Source organism: Eulemur rufifrons, chromosome 18 (assembly GCF_041146395.1).
Source record: "Eulemur rufifrons isolate Redbay chromosome 18, OSU_ERuf_1, whole genome shotgun sequence".
In the NCBI taxonomy this organism is placed as follows: Eukaryota; Metazoa; Chordata; class Mammalia; order Primates; family Lemuridae; genus Eulemur; species Eulemur rufifrons.
This window is the reverse complement of record NC_091000.1, coordinates 38,972,950-38,993,063: the sequence shown is the minus strand read 5'-3', so window position 1 is coordinate 38,993,063 and position 20,114 is coordinate 38,972,950. Positions and strand designations below refer to the sequence as shown.

Genomic DNA, 20,114 nt, shown 5'->3' with positions numbered 1-20,114 from the left:
ATCAAAACATTTAAGTCTGAGAGTAAGGCAGAAAACATTTATTTTAAGACGTCTTCAGAGAGACGAGTGAAACCTTGCAGACAGGCACCTCCGGGAGTCTCCGCCCCTCAGCCCGAGACCCCGCCCCAGAGGCGGGCCCAAGGAGAAAGGCCCGCCTCTCGATCCCAGATTCGGGGGAGATCAACGCGCGTGCGCGGGGATTTCGTCACATCCGGCGCCAGGCCTCCCGATTCCGGAAGGGGCTGCACAGTTGTGGCGGCAGGTTCTGCGTTGGTGCTTAGTGTTCTTCGCTGCTGGACGTGGGATATAGGGCGGCATCATGGTGGAGGTAAAGTGACACTTGGGCTCTCAAGAGTCGGTTGCCTCGGGACTGTTTTTTTTTTTTTTTTTTTTGGCAGCGGGCGTGGGGGATCGAGAATGCTTGGAGTCTGGGGAGAGGCTGAGAGAAGGAGCTGTTTGGCCGAGGCCGGGTGGTCTTTTCCTAAGGTTTTTGGGGGAGGGAGAGAGGCACCAGATGGAAACCCGAGGAGGAGGTTCCGTCTGGGCGGGAAGCCTGCCATAATGCGTCTAGTCCTCTTTTGGCCCTTGGGAGCTGGGCACTGTCCTCGGAGGCGGGGCTTCTGTTGATGTGCGACCACTGGTATCCGTCGCCTGCGGGGCAGTGCCAGTGATTCTGTGCCCTAAACGACAGGCAGTCTTCTCTATCTTGCATTCAGTTGGTCTCTTATTTTAGCTCTGCGCCCAGAAAACTTGACATTCTTTACATCTTTCCCTAGCTTAAACAACCATTCTATTAGCAGGCCTTGTCCTATAAGAAAATAAGACCCAAATATTTTTTTATTCCATCCACTTTTCTCCGTATCCACTGCAATCTACCTTAATTCAGACCAACATTATCTTTTCATCGGGCCTGTTGCGTTAGTTTCCAGCTGGTCACCTTGCTTCCATTTTTGTTCTCCTATAAGTGGTTCTGTTTAAAACATTAAGTTAGTATGTTTTTCTTGCTTAGAACCTTTTACTGGTCCTGTGTTACTGGAACAAAAATATAGACTGTTGTAATGGTCTAAAAGTCTTTACCTAATCAGGACCTTGTCTACCCTTGTAACCTCATCTTGTACTACAAAGCACCGTGTCACCCAACATACACAACTGTGCTACCCTCCTGGCATCATTTCATTACTGAACACCTTTGTACATGACATTTCCCTCTGCCTGGATTGTTCTTAACCTCTATTCTGTGCAAGGCTATTTCCCTCTCTGCTTAAAGATCACCTCAGAGAGATCTTTCACAGTTACATTTAGTTCTTTCATTCTCTGTCTCAACCCTTTGCTTGTTGCCTTCATAATATTTATCAAAATGTGGAATTATTTTGCTTATTTTTATTTGTCTGCTTCCTCTTGAGCACAGGGACCATGACTGCCTTTTCATCATTCTATTGTTAGCTTCTAGCATAGAATTTGCCAGGCACATAGTATGAGCTCAGTAAATATTTATTGAATAAATGACTTATCTCAGGCATCACTCAGTTGCTCTACCTGGGGCCTTGGCCAAAGAGGAACTTGCTCCTCTTCTCTGAACTTGACTTCTGTAGCTTGCTACAAGTAGCTGTGGTGAGTGGTGTAAAGCTTTTTACATAAACATGTAGAGTATGTAACTAATTTGGCTTTAATTTAGGGTATGATATGTGTATTTTGTAGCTAGATGTGTAACTATACTTTTTCTTTCTAGGAGGTACAGAAACATTCTGTGCACACACTTGTGTTCAGGTCATTAAAGAGGACTCATGACATGTTTGTAGCTGATAACGGAAAACCTGTGCCTTTGGATGAAGAGAGGTAGGTATAGTTCTTTTTCAATTGCTAAAATATTTAAAATTCTAATATTCGGGGAAGAGAGCAGGGAGAGGGAAGACCTTTAAAGACTAGTTAGTAATACTAACAGTCACAGGCTATCCATTCAATGATAAATGGTGTTTTGGTATAATTTAAGCTGATTTAACTTTTTTTTTTTTTGCCTTATCTTTTGCAGTAAAAATTCCATTAATTAAATGCATTTTACAAATACCCGATAATTAGGAGAGTCCCTTTTATAATCAATCACTTTGTATGTGCTTTCAGCTTCCCGCTGCTCTCAGAGCCTTGCTGAGCTGAAATTGTACCTGGCCAGTACCTCTACTCCCATCTTTTCTCGTTAGTATGGTGAAGATTTTTGAGTGGTGGCATAATTTTGATTCTACATCTCCAGCTCCAGTCTGGGATTGCATTATGTGCAGTGTTCCTTCTTTGTCCTTTACCCTTCTTTTAGAATCTACTTAATTCCTCAAACAAACATTTATATTTAATTTATAAAATGGACTATTCTTAAAAGTAATAATAAGTGCATTTCTTTTTAAAATCCTGAACTAATTAGGTACTTTGATTAGTTCTCACTAACCTTTTTAGAAACTTCTAGTGAATGTTGCTATAGAAGTTTTTACTGTATTTTTATATTTAGACATTTGAAGGAAAGTATGTTGACTTTGAAGTTTTTTAAAAAATATATTGGTTTTCATAATACTTTTGAATCCGTCGGACTCTTGATAATTCATCATGAAAGGTTTTCTATTTATTAGGTAACAAACTAAAATATTACTTAGATTTAATGAATAGTATGTGGTGGATTGTGAGCAAATGTAAATAGATATGGTGTGGAAATGCACTTGGAAAGTTTTGATTGTTTAAAATACTGTTTAAAATCTTACTAGAAACTTTTTCTACATGGTTAGGCAAACTTAAGCTATTTAAGTATTTGTTTCTTGGCTATCTGTAAACATTTGCACTGGAAAGTATTTAAGGACACATTCTTATCTTTAAATTTTTAAATAGTCACAAACGAAAAATGGCAGTCAAGCTTCGTAATGAATATGGGCCTGTGTTGCATATGCCTACTTCAAAAGAAAATTTTAAAGAGAAGGGTCCTCAGAATGCAGCGGATTCATATGGTCATAAACAGTATCCTGCCAATCAAGGTGAGTGTGGTGTTATCAGAAATGTCAGGACTTATATGTGAATTTTAAAAATAGAAAAACTAATAAAATGTGTTATTATTCTGGAAGGACTAACTGTGGTCATACGCTGTTTAATAGCTATACCAGTATTATAATGAAAGTCTTGATTTCCTCATGGAAGTAATGAAATTACTTTGGTTGATGGCTTTTTTCTTATAGGAAATACAAGTGGTAGTATAATGAGGGTAGAAAGTCTTAGGATTTGGGCAGGGTCACAGTAGAAGTTAAAGGAAAAATTTAGAGAATATTCCTAACCTTAGGGAGACCATCTGTCTTTTTTCAGAAAGATGAAACTAAGTATTGAAATTGTAATGAATTGAGAGAATCCAGGATTCCACAGAAAACCATTTGTTTGGAAGAAACAGTCAGAACGGATTGTCACTTAATAGGAAGGCCTCTTTACACACCAGTGCTATATAGCAAATGCATAAGCCTTCTTGGCCTCGTATCAGCAAACGGGCAAGGAAATAGCTGTGTACACAGTTTACAAAGATCAAAACAAAAATGATCAACTTTTTTTCTGAGGTTTGAATTTAGTTAGAAAAATTTGAGACATCCAGTTGATAATATTATTTGATACATTAAAAAAGATGATACTTCCCTTAAGATAAATTCACCATGGATGAATTTTTTCTTTCCTTTTCTCTTTTTTTTTTTTTAGGACAAGACGTTGACTATTTGGTGACAGGTACACATCCGTATCCACCAGGACCTGGTTAGTGAGCTGTTGGTTATCAAAAATATTGTATTGTTGCATACATTTCCACTAATGAGCCAATAATGAGATTCCTGTTGCCTGTAAAATATAGGATAAGCTCAGTAGCCAAGCACCCATACATAGCTTTTTACATAATAACTACTAATACTCATATGCTTAATTCAGCAAACAATTCTTAAGTACCTATGTTTTTCAAGCACTGTGATAGGAATTCAAAAACAATACGACTGCTCCAGGCCTAGACAAGTTTATTATCTGGTGGTTTAGGCAGACATGTAAATATCACTAAGCTTATAAAAATGATAAAATGTTAGTATAAAAGCAGATATGATATAAACATGTCCTCTGAGTATGTAGAGTGATTGGCACATAGATGGAATGGCCAGTATAACAGAGTAGAGGACAAAAGCTTAATGTATGTAGAAAGTGCAGGGAAATTGAGTGCTTCTTATTGTAGGACCTTAGATTCACTCTTGGAAAAATTGTTAATATTTGAGGCACTGCTCAATTTTTATTTTTGAAGGTAATGTCCAAATATAATAGACATTTAACTTTACTGTCTTGGGCTACTTTAATGCCAGGTTGCTTATGAGAAAGTCAAATTTGAGTTATGTGTTATTGACTAGTATTCATTGTTAAAAAGTCAGAAACAAAGGTAAGCAAAACTTAAGCAAAATTTATATTATATCACCACCTGGAAATCATAGCCATTTGGTATATATTTTCCCCAGTATTTTATTTCAAATGAATGTAAATGAAAATAAAGATAGCTACTATAAGTAATTTATTTTCTATTTTAATAGGGGTTGCTTTGACAGCAGATACTAAGATCCAGAGAATGCCAAGTGAATCAGCCGCACAGTCCTTAGCTGTGGCATTACCTTCTTCTCAGGCCAGGTATGAAATATTACGCTTATAATTACAAAGATTTTGGAAGCATATTTTACTGTTCACATTTTTGTCATTTTTAAATTGGTTCTTTTTTCTTTCTTTCTTTCATTTTTTTTAAAGAAACAGGATCTCACTCTGTTGCCCAGGCTGGAGTGTAGTGGCTGATCATAGCACACTGTAACCTTGACCTCCTGAGCTCGAGCGATCCTCCTACCTCAGCCTCCCAAGTAGCTGGGACTATAGGCACATATCACACCTGGCTAATTTTTTAATGTTTTGTACAGATGGGGTTCCCTGTGTTGCCCCAGCTGGTCCCGAACTCATGGCCTCAAGCGCTCCTCCCTTCTTGGCCTCCCAAAGTGCTGGGATTACAGATGTGAGCCACAGCACCTGGCCTAAATTTGTTTCTTTAACTATTACATGACATTTTCTTTTATCAGCCTTAAAAAATGTAAGATAATAGGGTTGGTTTTGTAGAATATATGACTGGAAGCATTAATTGATTTGAATGTGATATTTCTTTTGCCTCAGGGCTGATGCAAATCGTACTGCACCTGGTGGAAATGAATACCGACTTCCTGGGGCTCCTGACCGTTCACAGCCTGCAGCAATGAATTCGGTAAGTTTCCCTGTGTAAAATAACGGGTTTCTAACTTTTGGAGCACATTGCCTTATTTCCTTTTATCCCAAAAGTCTTACTTAAATATTAAAGAAATGAACACTTCCTTGGGATTGTTAAGATAAATAGCAGCTTGAGCTAGTCGTTAATATTCCATAACCCTAATCTGTTAGTAAAATGACATATTTTTTAGAATTTAAAATTCTGTTATTTCTGTGTCTACTTGTACTTTGTGCATAGTTTGTATTTTAATGAAGATAATGTGATCTTGGTATTTATTGCCCACTATTAAAAGTACAAGGAGTGTTCTGAAACTTGTGTATGTGTTAAATATGGACGTCTTTTTTGATTAAATTCTAACTTGGTTTATATAGTTAGAGTTGAGTACTATTAGTGTTGTAATATTCATGGGTTATACAACTAGTCTTATAAATCAGCATTTAGAAATACCTGAGTTTAAGTAAATGGCAACTGCTCTTGATTTGGTGAAAGTAGTTGTAGAAAGAATAACTGAAAATATGCAGTTTATTTTATTATGCTGTCACTCAAAATAAGTGTGGGCTTTACTTCCTCAGTTTGCAGTTGATTTGGCTTTGTGAAGTGAATGCATTTGTAACCCTCACACTCTGTTTCTTCCTTTATCCTCCACTCAGAGCATATCTCTCTGTCCAGGCTCTTTGCCTTCTTAGGAGGATATAATTTAAGCTTCTTGAGGGCAAGAACTTTATGGTCTTAAGTATTTTTTGGATGAATGAATGGATAGATGGTAAAAATAGATGGTATATCAACTGGTATACCTTTTAAAATAGTATTTAAGTATTATATTAGAAAATAGAAAAGCTGTCAGTCTCTCCTTTGCTATATTAAATCAATACTGTTAAAGTATGACAACGAAAAGCAGTGGCATTAATACATTTAAAATGACCTGAATAGTAACAGGAGCTTACATGGAGCATTTACTACTTTTAAAATCTTCATCATAACCCTATGAGATAGTCACTGTTCTTCCCAGTTTACAAATGAGGCACACATAGAGGTGACATAATTTTTACCTAAGGTCAGTCAGCTAGGTTTTGAACCCATATACAGTGATGTGTGCTCTTAAATGTAATATTTAGCCTCTCTCAGGTTTTCAAATTGCTTTTTAAAATTAACATACAGAATTTTTTTTCATTATTGGAAAATGAGTCTTAGAAAAAAATGTTTGCTTTTCATTTAAGGAAAAAACTTTCATAAGTCCCCTCTTTCAATTTCCATTGGTGAATTAATAACACGAAACCTTAGGTATGATATCTTTTAATAATAGTGCAATCTATTTCATGTCTAGATTGTCATGGAGGCTGGCAATAGCAAGAACTCTGCACTGATGGCTAAAAAAGCCCCTACAATGCCAAAACCTCAGTGGCACCCACCGTGGAAACTCTACAGGGTGAGCAAATCTGTATTTTATTTCATTATGTGAAACACGATTGCTTTCCACATAAGGGACGAGGGCTGAAGAATAGAATAAGGAAGAAAAGAGTGAATATGAAAATTGACAGATTTGAGGTAGGTTGAGAAGGGGCTTAGGCACTATCTTAAAAAATATTTTGGGAAGGCGACTTTCTTTAGTAAAAGCTATGTGCATTTTTTATAAAATGTTGATAGAAGGCTACAAAATTTGGAGAGCAGACAAAATAAATTTAGGAAAGTGTTTGAAGTATTTAATATGAATGAAGGTCGAGGGGAAAAACACCCTATAAAGTTTGTTTGGAACTACCAGTTATCTGTTCAACTATAATATATTAAAATGCTTCAAAATGTATCAGACTTAAAATGTATATAGTAGGAAATGTACAGCTACACATATTTTAGTATATATTTTAAGATTTTTATTTTTCAAATGATTGCACAATAAATGACTTTTCTTTTGTTGTACAGGGCTAGTGAGTTTTAATTGATGTTTAGGTTTGGTAACCACTACCACAATTCGGATGTAGAAGTTACATCACCTCAAAAAAACACCCCTGTGCTACTTTATAGTCATACCCTCTTCTACCCCAACAACCACTTCTCTGTTTTCTATCACTATAATTGTGTCTTTTTGACTGTGTCATAGAAATAGAATCATACAGTATGTGCTTTTTGAGACTGGCTTCCTTCACTCAGCTTAATGCCATTGAGATTCATTCAAGTTGTTGTATGTCAATAATGCATTCTGTTTTATTACTGAGTGGTATCCCATTGGGGCATAACACAATTAGTTTATCCACCCATTGAAGATAAATTAATATTTATTATTCTAAAATGTAATTGTCAGATAATCTTATAAACTTATGATTTGAAGATGGGGAGGGGCAGCTCACACCAGGTTGTGATTAAAATTGAATACGTTTTAACTTCTGTGTTAATGTGTCTGCCCATTCTACTTTTTAAATACAGGTGATCAGTGGGCATCTTGGCTGGGTTCGATGTATTGCTGTGGAACCTGGAAATCAGTGGTTTGTGACTGGGTCTGCTGACAGAACTATAAAGGTAATAAGGAAAGAAGAAAAAATAAAATAAATATGACTTTGTGTTTGTCATGTAAGTTTAATCTGTTATAAGTTATTTCCTATGATGGAAATCGCTGTTGCAGTTCCTCTGATTTCTTAGACCTGAATATGGAGTAAAATTATTATCTATACCAGTAAGAGTTTCAAATAGAAAATGTGGAAAATACAGAGAACTATAAAAGAACATAGACCCATACATAATCTTGCCACTGTTAGTTGTTTGGATGAATTTCATTTTAGTATTTATTCTGTGTATATGTATCAATGCATTTACTTTTAGGCTTTTTTCGTGTGTATAAATACATATCTTTTCTAAAATCATTCTTGACATGTAATTTCTATCCTGCTTTTTTCACTTAATCTGTATCAAAGGCATATTCCTGTGAAAAATTCAACATCTTTTTAAATGGTTGCATAATATTAAACATTTGGATATTCTTTAGTCTATTTTCCTATTGTTGGACATTAATGTTTTTAGCTTCTTGATATTTACTATCGTAAGTAATACTGTACTTAGTCTTTATGCATGAAGTTTTTTCTGTATTTTAATTTTGTAATGGTAGAGTTCCAGAAATAGAATGAATCAGTCAAGTATTTTAGAGACTGGTACTGAAAGTATAAAGTACTTTTCAAAATGGGTGAATTGATACTTGCAGTGTATGAGGGGATTTTTTTCAGCACATTAGTTATGTATTCTTTGAAAATGGCCACTAATATAATAAGCAAAAATGGCTATCTTTTTTTAACTGTTAATATAAAATTTCCAGTGGGGTCAAACTTTTTCATATCTTCATTTGCTGCTTTTAGGATTTCTTTAAGTTGTTGCCATCCTTGGCTAATTTAATATCATGCTATTCATACTTTTATTATCAATGATATCTTTGTATATTAAGAATATTAGCCTCTTGTCATCTATTGCAAATATTTTCCCAGTTTGAGCATGTCATTTTATTCTTGTTATTTTTCTTGCTCTTACTTGAAGGGGAATCATCTTGTAGAATTTTTAATTTTTATATATTTCTATCTTTTTCTTTTTCTCTTTGAAATCTTAATTTTAATACCAGATTCTGAAAATTTGCTTTGGAAACAATGAAAAGAAAAAAAATATTCTTTGATTGCAGATCTGGGACTTGGCTAGTGGCAAATTGAAACTGTCATTGACTGGGCATATTAGTACAGTGCGGGGTGTGATAGTGAGCACGAGGAGCCCCTACCTGTTCTCTTGTGGAGAAGACAAGCAAGTAAAATGCTGGGATCTTGAATATAATAAGGTGAGCTTGGAGTGAAGGGTTTAAAACATTATGAGCCACTGTTTATGTTTCTAATTCTAGAAGTTTTAACTTTCCTGCTTGATCTCTAGGTTATAAGGCACTATCATGGACATCTAAGTGCGGTGTATGGTTTGGATTTGCACCCAACAATCGATGTGCTGGTGACCTGTAGTCGAGATTCAACTGCTCGGGTAAATGGGATAGAGCTGTGTGTTTGTCTGTAAATATATTGCATCTTATAATATACATATTTGGTTTCAGAGTCTTCCGTTGTCTGATAGAGAATTGAAGATAGTTGTCTTGACTCAATAATACCGTAGTCTTGGGGTTTTTAGGTGGGTTTTTTTTTTTGGGTTTTTTGGTTATTTTCCACCTTAGTCTTCAGTTCTATGGCATCATGATATTTATTGTTATTAGTGTCCTGTCCTTGAAATGTGACACTCTCACCTTCCATTCTATCACCACAACTATTGTCCATTAGCTCTTTCATTCAGTAGTCCCAAAAATACTCCCATAACACCCATTCTTAAGACTTTTATTACCCTGGTCTTTCAGCTTTTTTTTTCTTGGCAACTGCCTTCTATCTATATTCCTCTCCTAGCTTATAGGATCATTATCCTTCACTTAAGGACTTTCTTCATTATATTCAGGCACAGTTGTCTAGTAAATTCCCAGCCTTGAATCAATCCAGTTGTCTGCCTGAGATATGAATACCTATTCTCTCTGACAGTGTGTCTATTGTGTTTTTATAGATTTGGGATGTGAGAACTAAAGCCAGTGTACACACATTATCTGGACATACAAATGCAGTTGCTACAGTGAGGTGTCAAGCTGCAGAACCACAGATTATTACAGGTATGATCAATAACTTTCAAGGTTACAGCATATTGGTATCAGAATGTATTTTAATTGTGCATATATTTTTATATTCACTATGACTCTTGTTTTATATTGTGTTTATAATGTTTGTGTCATTATTATATATTTTAATCATGGGCATTTGAAATTTATTGTAGTAAGATTTCATTCATTTGTTTTTATCTCATACTTTTTTACATATAGAGTAAGTCATACATAATAGCCTGTATTGTCTGACTAGAAAATGGTGCTGTTAGATATAATTAAGTATTGTTTTATTATTTTGAATTATTATTATTCTAGGAAGTTGAAGCTAGAAGACAAAATACCCTAAGATCAATAAACTTTAAAACTGATTTGAATCTTATTTTGCTCAAAATAAGGTTAATAACAATGGATCTTTACTTCAAGACTGGAAAATAATTCCTTCACCTGATATATTTTATTAACTAAAAAAAAAAAAAAAAATCATTAGAGTTTTACCCTTTCTCTTCACTAGGGGATAAAGTTATATATTTGTTGTATTTTTTATTTGTATTCTAGCTGTTCAGATGACAGAGAATCAAGTGTCTTATTGCATTTTTTTAATTAAATTTAAAATCAGCCTAGAATTTTGAAACCATGAAGAAATTAGCCAAGACTAATTGCCAAGTGGTGTGACTCATTTAGATTATATATATGTTTATGGAAGAACACTTTGTATTTTATTGTATTTAACTTTTGCATTCTTTCTCCTGGTCTATGTTTTGGGGGATATATGTATTTTCATTATAGGAAGCCATGACACTACAATACGATTATGGGATTTGGTGGCTGGAAAAACAAGAGTGACATTAACAAATCACAAAAAATCAGTCCGGGCTGTGGTTTTACATCCAAGGCAGTAAGTGTATTTTCCTAATTAGCTTCTCTTCTTTCTTCAATTCTTGGAATAGTCTTGAAGTACCAACATTAGTACCGCTTCTGGTAATCGTTTAGCTACTGTCATTTCCAGGCCTGTGCCACTTATGAACATGGTTTCTTTAATTTCCTTATGTACCATTTTGTTTCATGCCCTATGTAAGATGGTGAAACCCTTCTACATAGTGACAAATCAATAACGTCAAATGAGGCAATATAAATAAATCATGGTTAAACACTGCATGTCAAAATAGAAGGTATTAGTGGCTGGGCTTAAGGTCTTGGACATAAATGATATTGGACACTGAGACAAACATAGAATAATTGAATTCTTAAGGAGGAAATTAATATGCATAGAAAAAAACAGTAAGAACCATGAAAGTTATAGTCAGGATAGCCAAAGAGGTGGAGCATAATATCACAACCTATTGTTTCTTGTATCAGATCATCCCTGACACATTTCTGGTTGTGTTCATATCCTTTCTCTCCCCCATCTCCCTCTCTCCTTATTCCTCTCTCCCTCTCTCCTTCTTCCTTCCTATCCCTGTCTTCCTCACTCCCTTTTTTCTCCTCCTCCTCTCCTTCTTCCTTCCTATCCCTGTCTTCCTCACTCCCTTCTTTCTTCTCCCTTACTCTCTTCTCTCTCTTCCTTGTGCCTTCTATTCCTTTCCTTCTCTCTTCTTCTCTCTGTCCCTTTCTCCAAAATAGTTGCCTAACCCTTTGTCCTTTATTGGAAATCAGGCATTTGCACATTTATTGTTCTTGCTTAGTGTAGAGCATTGGGGAAATGAAAGGAGAATAAAATATTAATCTAGGATTTCAAATACATTTTAAAAAATTCAAAAATCTGATTTAACTCGGAACAAATGTCTTGATATTTTTACATCTTGATATGACAGTATTATTTTGCTGAGACTACATTGATCAGTGAGTACACATGCAAAATAGAGCTATAATAAGCTTTTTAAAACCCACCACTTTATCTAACTTGGTTTACTTTGTCATTAATTCTTTTTCATATTGTTTCAGTTACACATTTGCATCTGGTTCTCCAGATAACATAAAGCAGTGGAAATTCCCTGATGGAAGTTTCATTCAAAATCTTTCTGGTCATAATGCTATTATTAACACACTGACAGTAAATTCTGATGGAGTACTTGTATCTGGAGGTAAAATAAGATTTTTATAATGAATGTGTTCAGTCTGTCATTTTTTCTTTTAGTGAGTGAGTAAACATTGGTAATATTTCTAAGCTGTCTCATCTAAGTACCATGGCAGCACTTGCTTGATTAAAGTGTATTTGGGTGTTCATGCATGTACCTAATACATCTAGCATATTTCAGAGTTTAGACCTCTTGAGAGTACCACCTGATGAATCTGAGGGATTACTGCTGGGAATTGCCTAAAGTTTGGTTAGGTGTTCTGAAATTGGATGTCCGATTTTGTGGGGCTTTTTAAGATTTATGATAAATTCTGAATTACGCACAAATGAAAGTAGACAAGCTTGAGTTGCCTATATCTTACATATCTTTATAACTGTGGTTATTACCATAGTGCTTGGGCTAATGTTTGCTGCTTAGTAAATGTTTGTCAAGCTGAGCTGCTGAAGGATACCAAGTGTAACTAGATCTTTCCCTTTAAGCTGACAATGGCACTATGCATCTTTGGGACTGGAGAACTGGCTACAATTTTCAACGAGTTCATGCAGCTGTGCAGCCTGGGTCTTTGGACAGTGAATCAGGAATATTTGCCTGTGCTTTTGATCAGTCTGAGAGTAGATTACTAACAGCTGAAGCTGATAAAACCATTAAAGTGTACAAAGAGGATGATACAGCGGTAAGTTCTCTGTTTCGCATACATTTTGAAGTAAAATAAAACAGTCATGCCAATTAAATGTATTCATTTAATTATTAGAAGGAAAAATAATCTTTATAGTATTAAGGTATTTGTCATCTTGAATAGTGTCTGCTTGTTGATTTCTTTATTGGTTTCATTTATGCCACTGAATCCCATCGATGGTTTTAATTTTTTCCCTACTTTTCTTACTATAGTTACTAGGAAAATGTTGCATTAAGAATAACATCAAAAACATAGATTGCTATGCAAATTAATTCAAGTATCATAAGCTTTGGTGTTACTTGAATATCTAAATAGAAATTGTATTTTAGATGAAAAGCTACAGACTAAAGTTGTAATGAACTCATTCATCTTTTATTAGACTTGGATAATGCCAAAAGTTTGTCAGCTCTTCTAAAATTGTTAAAGACCTGCTAAATGTATAATGCCAAGTAATAGAGTAGATACCTTATTTTTGTTGGAAAGGAAGTCTGTTAAATATGAAGCAAACTAATACTTTATTTTAACTTACTTTTCTATTTTTAGACAGAAGAAACTCATCCAGTCAGCTGGAAACCAGAGATTATCAAGAGAAAGAGATTTTAATGTGGCAATTTTTTTTTTTTTTTTTTTTTTAAGCTTGGCGTGATGAGGGTATCCAGTCATTTTGTGCTCTGGCTGGAAATATAAAGCAGAAACTCACTTGCTTGAATCATTGCTGCTTCATATTTTACAATAAACTGTCCCCTCCCCCTCACCCCCCGTGTTTTTATTTCTAAAATAAAGTTTGTGATACTAGGAAGTAAGATGCAGATATCAAGCAAATGCAGGTTTATTGAACATAACTATTCTAACAGTAGAATATTTTGACCCTTTTTAAAAAATGTACAAAACTATTATAATAGGACATGTTTTGATGGGAGCAGTAGTTAATCCTTTAAAAACTAATATCTGTGACTGATAATTTGGGATTAGAAGATTCAAAGTCTTAATTTAACTTTTGTATGTTTATTCCAAAAACAGTTTTTGAGTGCATGTTCTGCAAAGTTCTGCACTAAATACCGTTCAGGAAATAGACAAATAAGATGTATCCGTCCTCCAATACTTCCAGTTTTGTAGCAGACCATAGGAATGCCATAGTAGAGGTACAAGTAAAATACTGGGGGCACAAAGGATAAGACCGTTCGTTTTTCCCAGGGAGGACTGTGGAAGACTTGATAGAGTAAGTGGATTGGAGCTGACCGTGAAGTGAAAGAGAGGACAAAAGGAAAAGGGTATCCTAAGCTGTGGTCTAAAGTGATGAACCCAGCCACAGGAAAGTGTATGGTGTGTTCTAGGACAAAGAATTGCCTGCTACGGTTGAGTAATGAGTAGATAAGCTGGCTTGTGGTGGGGAAAGCTCATGTATTAAATTTGGGTTTTATTCCACAAGCAGGATACCAGTATTGGTATGGAGACTTGGGGAAAATAACTCTGGCAGTACCAGTGGAGCTATTTAAAGCTGTAGCAAAGGCTGCAGTCTTGTGGAGTTTTTATAGAAAAGTGTTTCTAACACCTATGCCTCCTGGTAAACACGACTTTTATAAATCCTGCCCTTGGGATCCTGGTTCCCCGTCAGTCAAGATTTGTCTAACTTCACAGTCTATAATTAGAAAACACAGTTACAAGAATAATCATTTTTTAAAATTTTCCAAATTAAAAAATTGCACCATGATGTTGAACAAGCATTTCCAATTACACTTATCCCATCTTGCATGCTGTAGGTGGGAGTATAATTGTTACAACCTTTAGGTGTGTAGTTGTCTGGAGCTTATCGAAAATGTTTGAATCTTTTGGCCTACTAACTTCATTTCTAGGAAGCTGCCTCATAGAAATAATCTGACAAGAATACACAAGCAAGTTCATTGCACCTTTGTTCTATAATAATTAAAATTAGCCCAAATGTCCCTATCAGTAAGGGACTGGTTTGAAAGATTAGTGTACCTTCATGCAATTTATTTCTATGTATTCATTAAGAGAATGAGGAATGTCTGGATTATCATGGCAAGACATCCAAACGTTTATGTAAAAAAAAAAAAAAATTGTGCAAGCATTTTTTGTAGAATAACTTGATGCTCTAAAAAATAATGGAGAAATAACACCACATTGTTAACAGTGGCTTTGTGAGGAAGTAGAATTATGGGAGAGCTTTCATGTCTGCTTTATATATTTCTATAATGTTTTAATTTTCTATAAGCATGTATTTTGTAAACTTAAATAAAGAGAAAACAGTACACTTGCATCCCTGAGAGATTCTAATATGCCTTCCAACAAGGAAAACCAGAGGTGGATAGTGTCCTATCCCCAAAGGCCAAGAAGAAATTATTAGTACAAGGAGGTGAGAAAGCCCTTGCTGTTCCGCCTAGCAAAGCTTCAAGTGTTGTGTTTAAGTTAGGCACAAGTATCAACTTCCGAAGAGCATTAAAAAATGTTTCCCTGCCTTATGCTGTCCTGTGTTATGGTGTTCTTGAAATCTCTTTTGCAAAAAGTTCATCTGCCAGATGTACTCACAAACTCTGTACAAGTTTAGGCAGAATTTCATACATGTGCCCTTCTTTTACCTACTTGGCAGAGTCCCAATCAGAGTTAAATCCAAATGTCTTACACCAGCAGTCCCTGACCTTTTTGGCACATGAGGCAGGGGTGGGGGTGGGGGATGGTTTCCGGGTGATTCAAGCACATTACATTTATTGTGCAGTCAAACCTCTCTGCTAATGATAATCTATTTGCAGCTGCTTCCCAGTGCTAGCATCACTGCCTCAGCTCCATCTCAGATCATCAGGCATCAGGTTCTCATAAGGAGCCGCAACCTAGATCCCTCACATGTGCCGTTTACAGCAGAGTTTGCACTTGTATGCGAATCTAATGCTGCTGCTGATCTGACAGGACGCAGAGCTTATGTGGTGATGGGGAGTGGCTGTAAATACAGATGAAGCTTTGGTCATTCACTGCAGCTCACCTCCTGCTGTGCGGCCTGGTTCCTAACAGGCCATGGACTGGTACTGGTCCACGGCCTGGGGGCTTGGGGATGGCAGTCTCATACTACCTATTCCATATAGTTTGAGTGTAGTCAAGCTATATGGTAGTCAAGCTATGATAATTGGACTCATTTGTGATCTATAACCACATACCTCAAGTGAGCCATCAACTATGACCAAACACACATTCCCATAGTTATTGCCTTCTGCCTCCTGTTATAAACTACAGGCTATCTGGCTAAGAACAACTTGTGTGCAATTGTTGCCTTATGTTCTCTCCTACTCAAAAACTTTGCTCCCATTATTAACCCTTTTCTCTCCTGCACCATTAATTTCATCCCTTTATACCAAATGAGTCTTACCAGCATACAAATATGTTGTAACGCTGCCTGTCTTAAAAAAGAAAACACTAGACTTAAGTTTCCCCTGTAAGTATGTACCCATTTCTCTACTCACTTTTATAGCCACTTCTAGAAAGTTTTCATAAATTCATCTTTCATTCCTCACTTTCCATTTTCTCAACCAATTCCAATATAAAAATAATGAAAATGAATGTGTTCAACATTTTTCTTAGAAAAATAAAAAAAAAATTGGTAGAAAATAAAAGAAATTAATGAAACAAGGAAAAATAGTAATAAACATGAAAGTTGATTTTTTTCATACAAAAACAAAATAGATAAAACTATTTAGATAAACCAATTAAACAAAAATTACAAATATCCAAACATAAGGGGAGAAGGGAAGTAAAGAATCTAAAACAGCTCTGTCCAATCCTATGCCATTATATTTAAATAAATTTTCTTAAAGAGCTAAATAAAGGGATTAGTTTTAAATATTCTATGACTGTTTCCAAAAGATGCAAAAAGCCTAAACAGATTATTAGTTGTCAAAGACAATCACCCCACCACCACCATCACCTACATACATCAGTGGGCCTAGAGAGTCTCAGAATTGAATTCTAAGATAATTCCAATGCACTTTAAATTTTTCTAGGACCTAGATAAAGAAGGAAAGCTTTTATGTATTTTTAAACGTTACAATAACAAAGACACCTAAATCCAATAAAGCACAAATAAAAGAAATTACGGTTTGATCTCACTTATGAAATCATTACTTAAGTCTAATAAGAGAATCAAGCATCAAATACCTAAGTGGAATTTACTCTTAAGAATGCAAGGATGTTTATTAAGAAATTAATTCACTATATTAGTTTATATAAGGAGAAAAATATGAGCATCTTCATGGATGCTAAAGAAGCATTTCAATATAATTTAAAATCCATTCTTGTTAAGAAACATAGATATTTTGATCAAATACTGCTATTCTAATTTACAGTCAGTACTTTATTGGAAAACACTAGAACCATTCTTACTAATGTCAAAAACAAGGATGTCCACCATCACTACTTTTATTTAACTTTTTTAAAAGAAGAACTTTCCAGCACATTAGATTGAAGTTAGAAATTAGAGACAAGATAGTTGGAAATCAGGAAATAAATTATGATTAGCAAATAGCTTGATTAGATACCTGGAAAATCTAAGAAAAGTAACTGAAAAACTTACAAACAATAGGTGAATTCAGGAAAGTGAGTAAAAACTGATTCAGAAGTCAATAAACAAGAAAACCTAATAGAAAAGAAAAGACCTCATACGATGACAAAAAGATAAGGTAACTTGTAATAAAATTAATAAGAAACATGCAAGCCCTGTATGAAGAAACTTTAAAAAGACTCCTTAAGGATACAAAAGAAGCCTTGAATAAATGAAGACATATTATGGTCCTGAGTTAGAAACTTCGTGGTGTCAATTCTCTGTAGGGTCTATTAAATTAACTCAATTCCAATAAAATTGCATATAGTATTTTTTTTTTTTTGGAACTGGACAAGCAGATTCTAAGTTCATACAGAAAAATTTTAAAACAGTAATAGCTAGGAAAATTATGAAAAAAAAGAATAAGGGAGAATTAGCACAGTGTTGCGATATGATAAATCAGTGGAATGAAACAGTATAGAAATAGACACAAATGCAAATGAGAAATATGTGTATGATTAGGATAGCCCAACATAATGTTCACTCGTATTTAAAATAAATCCAAATTCAATACTACAGTAAAAGCTCATTTTTCACCAACAACATTATCAAAGTTCAGAAAAAAGGTGCTAACCTATGTAGTGGCAGACTAGGAAATAATCTGCTTTGCTGGTCAGAGAAAAGGTTGGTAGGGCCTTTGTAAGCACGAGCAATACTTCACATTACAAATGTACGTATCTTTAAACCCAGAAATCCCAGTTCTAAGAATTTGTTATAAATATGTGTGAACTAAAAATAAACTCCTAAGCCCCCAGGCAAAGTGAATGGACCCCTCTTGGCCAAGGGGACCCCAGAACAAACCTCAAAACTGAATTCCCAGCCATGACGAGACGGGAGGTCGGGCACACTGTACACACGCCCTCCCTCGCTAAGGCCGTCAGGCTTTCCTCCTAAGGACGGAACAGAAACCAACCTCGTGATCCAGACCATTCTTTCCTGGTAAGAGACCACCCACCCATCATTGGGTGATTTAACCAGTCTGTGGAGCATCTGCAGAGAGGATTTTCGTGTCCTTGTTTCACTTTTCTACACTAGAGGGCTGCCACATTCTGAACATGGACCCCACAAAGGGGTATAAAGCATGACTGCACATGGACTCCTCCTATAGACTGTTAAATACGTATATTTGCCATCCGACTCAGCATAAATTCCTGTTCCATTGTCCTTGCCAGGAAGCACATGTTCCCAGCCTTCCAGACTGCAACCTCCAGAGGGTGTGGACCTAGGTCTAGTTACTCGCTGCGCAAAGATCCAATTATTGAGACAATGAAGCTTGTTAAGAAAGAAAAGAATTTTTTATTACAAAAGACATCTAGCGGGAGAACAAATCCACCTCCCCGACCAACGGAGACCCATGGGCTTTCTAAGGAGTGGCCGCGTGCACTGGGGCAGGTGTGGGCCATCGAAGTTTGCTCAGGGGCCTTCAGAATCTCCGTTCCTTTGTCTTCCAGAGACTCCGTTATTTCCGGGAAAACGACTTTCTACTTGATTTAAAATCATGACTCTCCCATCTAAACCACATAACACTCCCTAGCTATTCCTGATCTCCATTTTATTTTTCTCAGTTGTCACTTTTTATTATAATTTATGCTTTTTTTTATTGTCTGTTTCCCCCAACAGAATGTAAGCTGCAAAATAACAGGGCTATCTTGTTCACCAATGTATAGGCAACTCGGTATGTTTTGTTAGATAATTGAAGTCGAAATTCTAATAATTGGGAAATTGAGAGAATTACTTTCAGTGACCTGATTTGAAATTTTTTACTTTTGTAATAAAAGTTTCTAATTGAATGAATTATTAAACGATCAAGTGTTGGAAGCAATTTTAATGAGGTTAATTTATACACTTATGAATTTAAAATATAATTAACACTTAGGAGGAAACTCATAGATTTGGAAGATACTTTGATGAGATTAAACTGAATTTAGAAAGTGTGAGTTATAATCTCATGGTATTTGTATTGTTCAATTTTTCAAAAAGTGTGACTTCGAAAAATTTTCTTCTTCTTTGAATAAACTATACCTTCTATTGCCCCCCACTTTTTTCATATAGCTTATAGCTGAAAGATAGTGTCTGCATTTCTGAAGAATTTAGCTCTGAAATCTACAAATAATATTAGCAAATATATTAATAGTATGCACTATGTCCTTGCTTAATTTCTGTCTTAAATTCAGAAATTCAAATAAGTGAGGATGGTCTGAAGGTCAGTGATGAAAACATTTCCCTTGTTTGGATACAAAACTGTGTTTCCTATAACTTGATGCTGACTTTTGAGACCCCTGAGGATACAGATATTTTCTCTTGTGGCTTCTTCATAAACTGAAGTTATGAAAGGCAAAGACAGACATGCATGTCAAGCAGCCTTTCTTTATAACTATCACTTGCGGTGATAACAAGTAGCAACTGGATATTTCTGAAACTGGAATAGAAATGGCCTGTCCCTGAGAAAAGCACTATTTAGGTGGCATCTCTAACCTCATGCTTAAAAAATAATGCCTATGAATTTCGTAAAAACTTTCACACATTTCGGTTTGTCCATTCTCAGCACCATCAGGATGATTTCATGGTATCATATTATTCTTCTCTCCTGATTGGATGTCCACTCCTCTGGAGGAGGAGGGGACATAGTTTAGAACACTTCAGGGCTATTCATCCTGTTTAGACTCTTAGCCCTGAAACTGATTAACCGTGCAACATGCCATCGGCAAGTTATTTCATTTTTCTGTTTCTTCCCCATAGAGTTATTGTGCCTATGAAAGAGTAAAGTGGTCACAACAGGGCCTGGCAAATAGTAAACACTCTATAAATATTAGCTATTATTTCCCTGGGATATA

The 20,114-nt window shown here is 35.5% G+C and overlaps 1 protein-coding gene across 2 annotated transcripts; it reads left to right on the top strand.

Annotated features, from left to right (window-relative positions):
• Window positions 1-229: 229 nt before the first annotated feature.
• Window positions 230-14,951, top strand: PLRG1 (pleiotropic regulator 1). Of its 2 annotated transcripts, none has more exons than XM_069492904.1 (15): window positions 230-328; window positions 1,730-1,836; window positions 2,866-3,008; window positions 3,709-3,735; window positions 4,569-4,662; window positions 5,188-5,275; window positions 6,603-6,704; window positions 7,697-7,789; window positions 8,931-9,080; window positions 9,170-9,271; window positions 9,833-9,935; window positions 10,713-10,821; window positions 11,868-12,007; window positions 12,481-12,674; window positions 13,221-14,951. In XM_069492904.1, exons 1-15 carry the CDS (start codon window positions 320-322, stop codon window positions 13,278-13,280), a joined length of 1,521 nt encoding a protein of 506 aa, XP_069349005.1. In that variant the 5' UTR covers window positions 230-319; the 3' UTR covers window positions 13,281-14,951. The 2 variants fall into 2 exon arrangements, with proteins under 2 accessions (XP_069349005.1, XP_069349004.1); XM_069492903.1 differs by having other exon boundaries at window positions 3,709-3,762.
• Window positions 14,952-20,114: the final 5,163 nt, after the last annotated feature.

Coding starts and splice junctions, on each gene's coding strand:
- PLRG1 (XM_069492903.1), top strand. Junction 3,763..4,568: donor TCCGTATCCACCAGGACCTG/GTTAGTGAGCTG, acceptor CTATTTTAATAG/GGGTTGCTTTGACAGCAGAT. Junction 9,936..10,712: donor AGAACCACAGATTATTACAG/GTATGATCAATA, acceptor TTTTCATTATAG/GAAGCCATGACACTACAATA.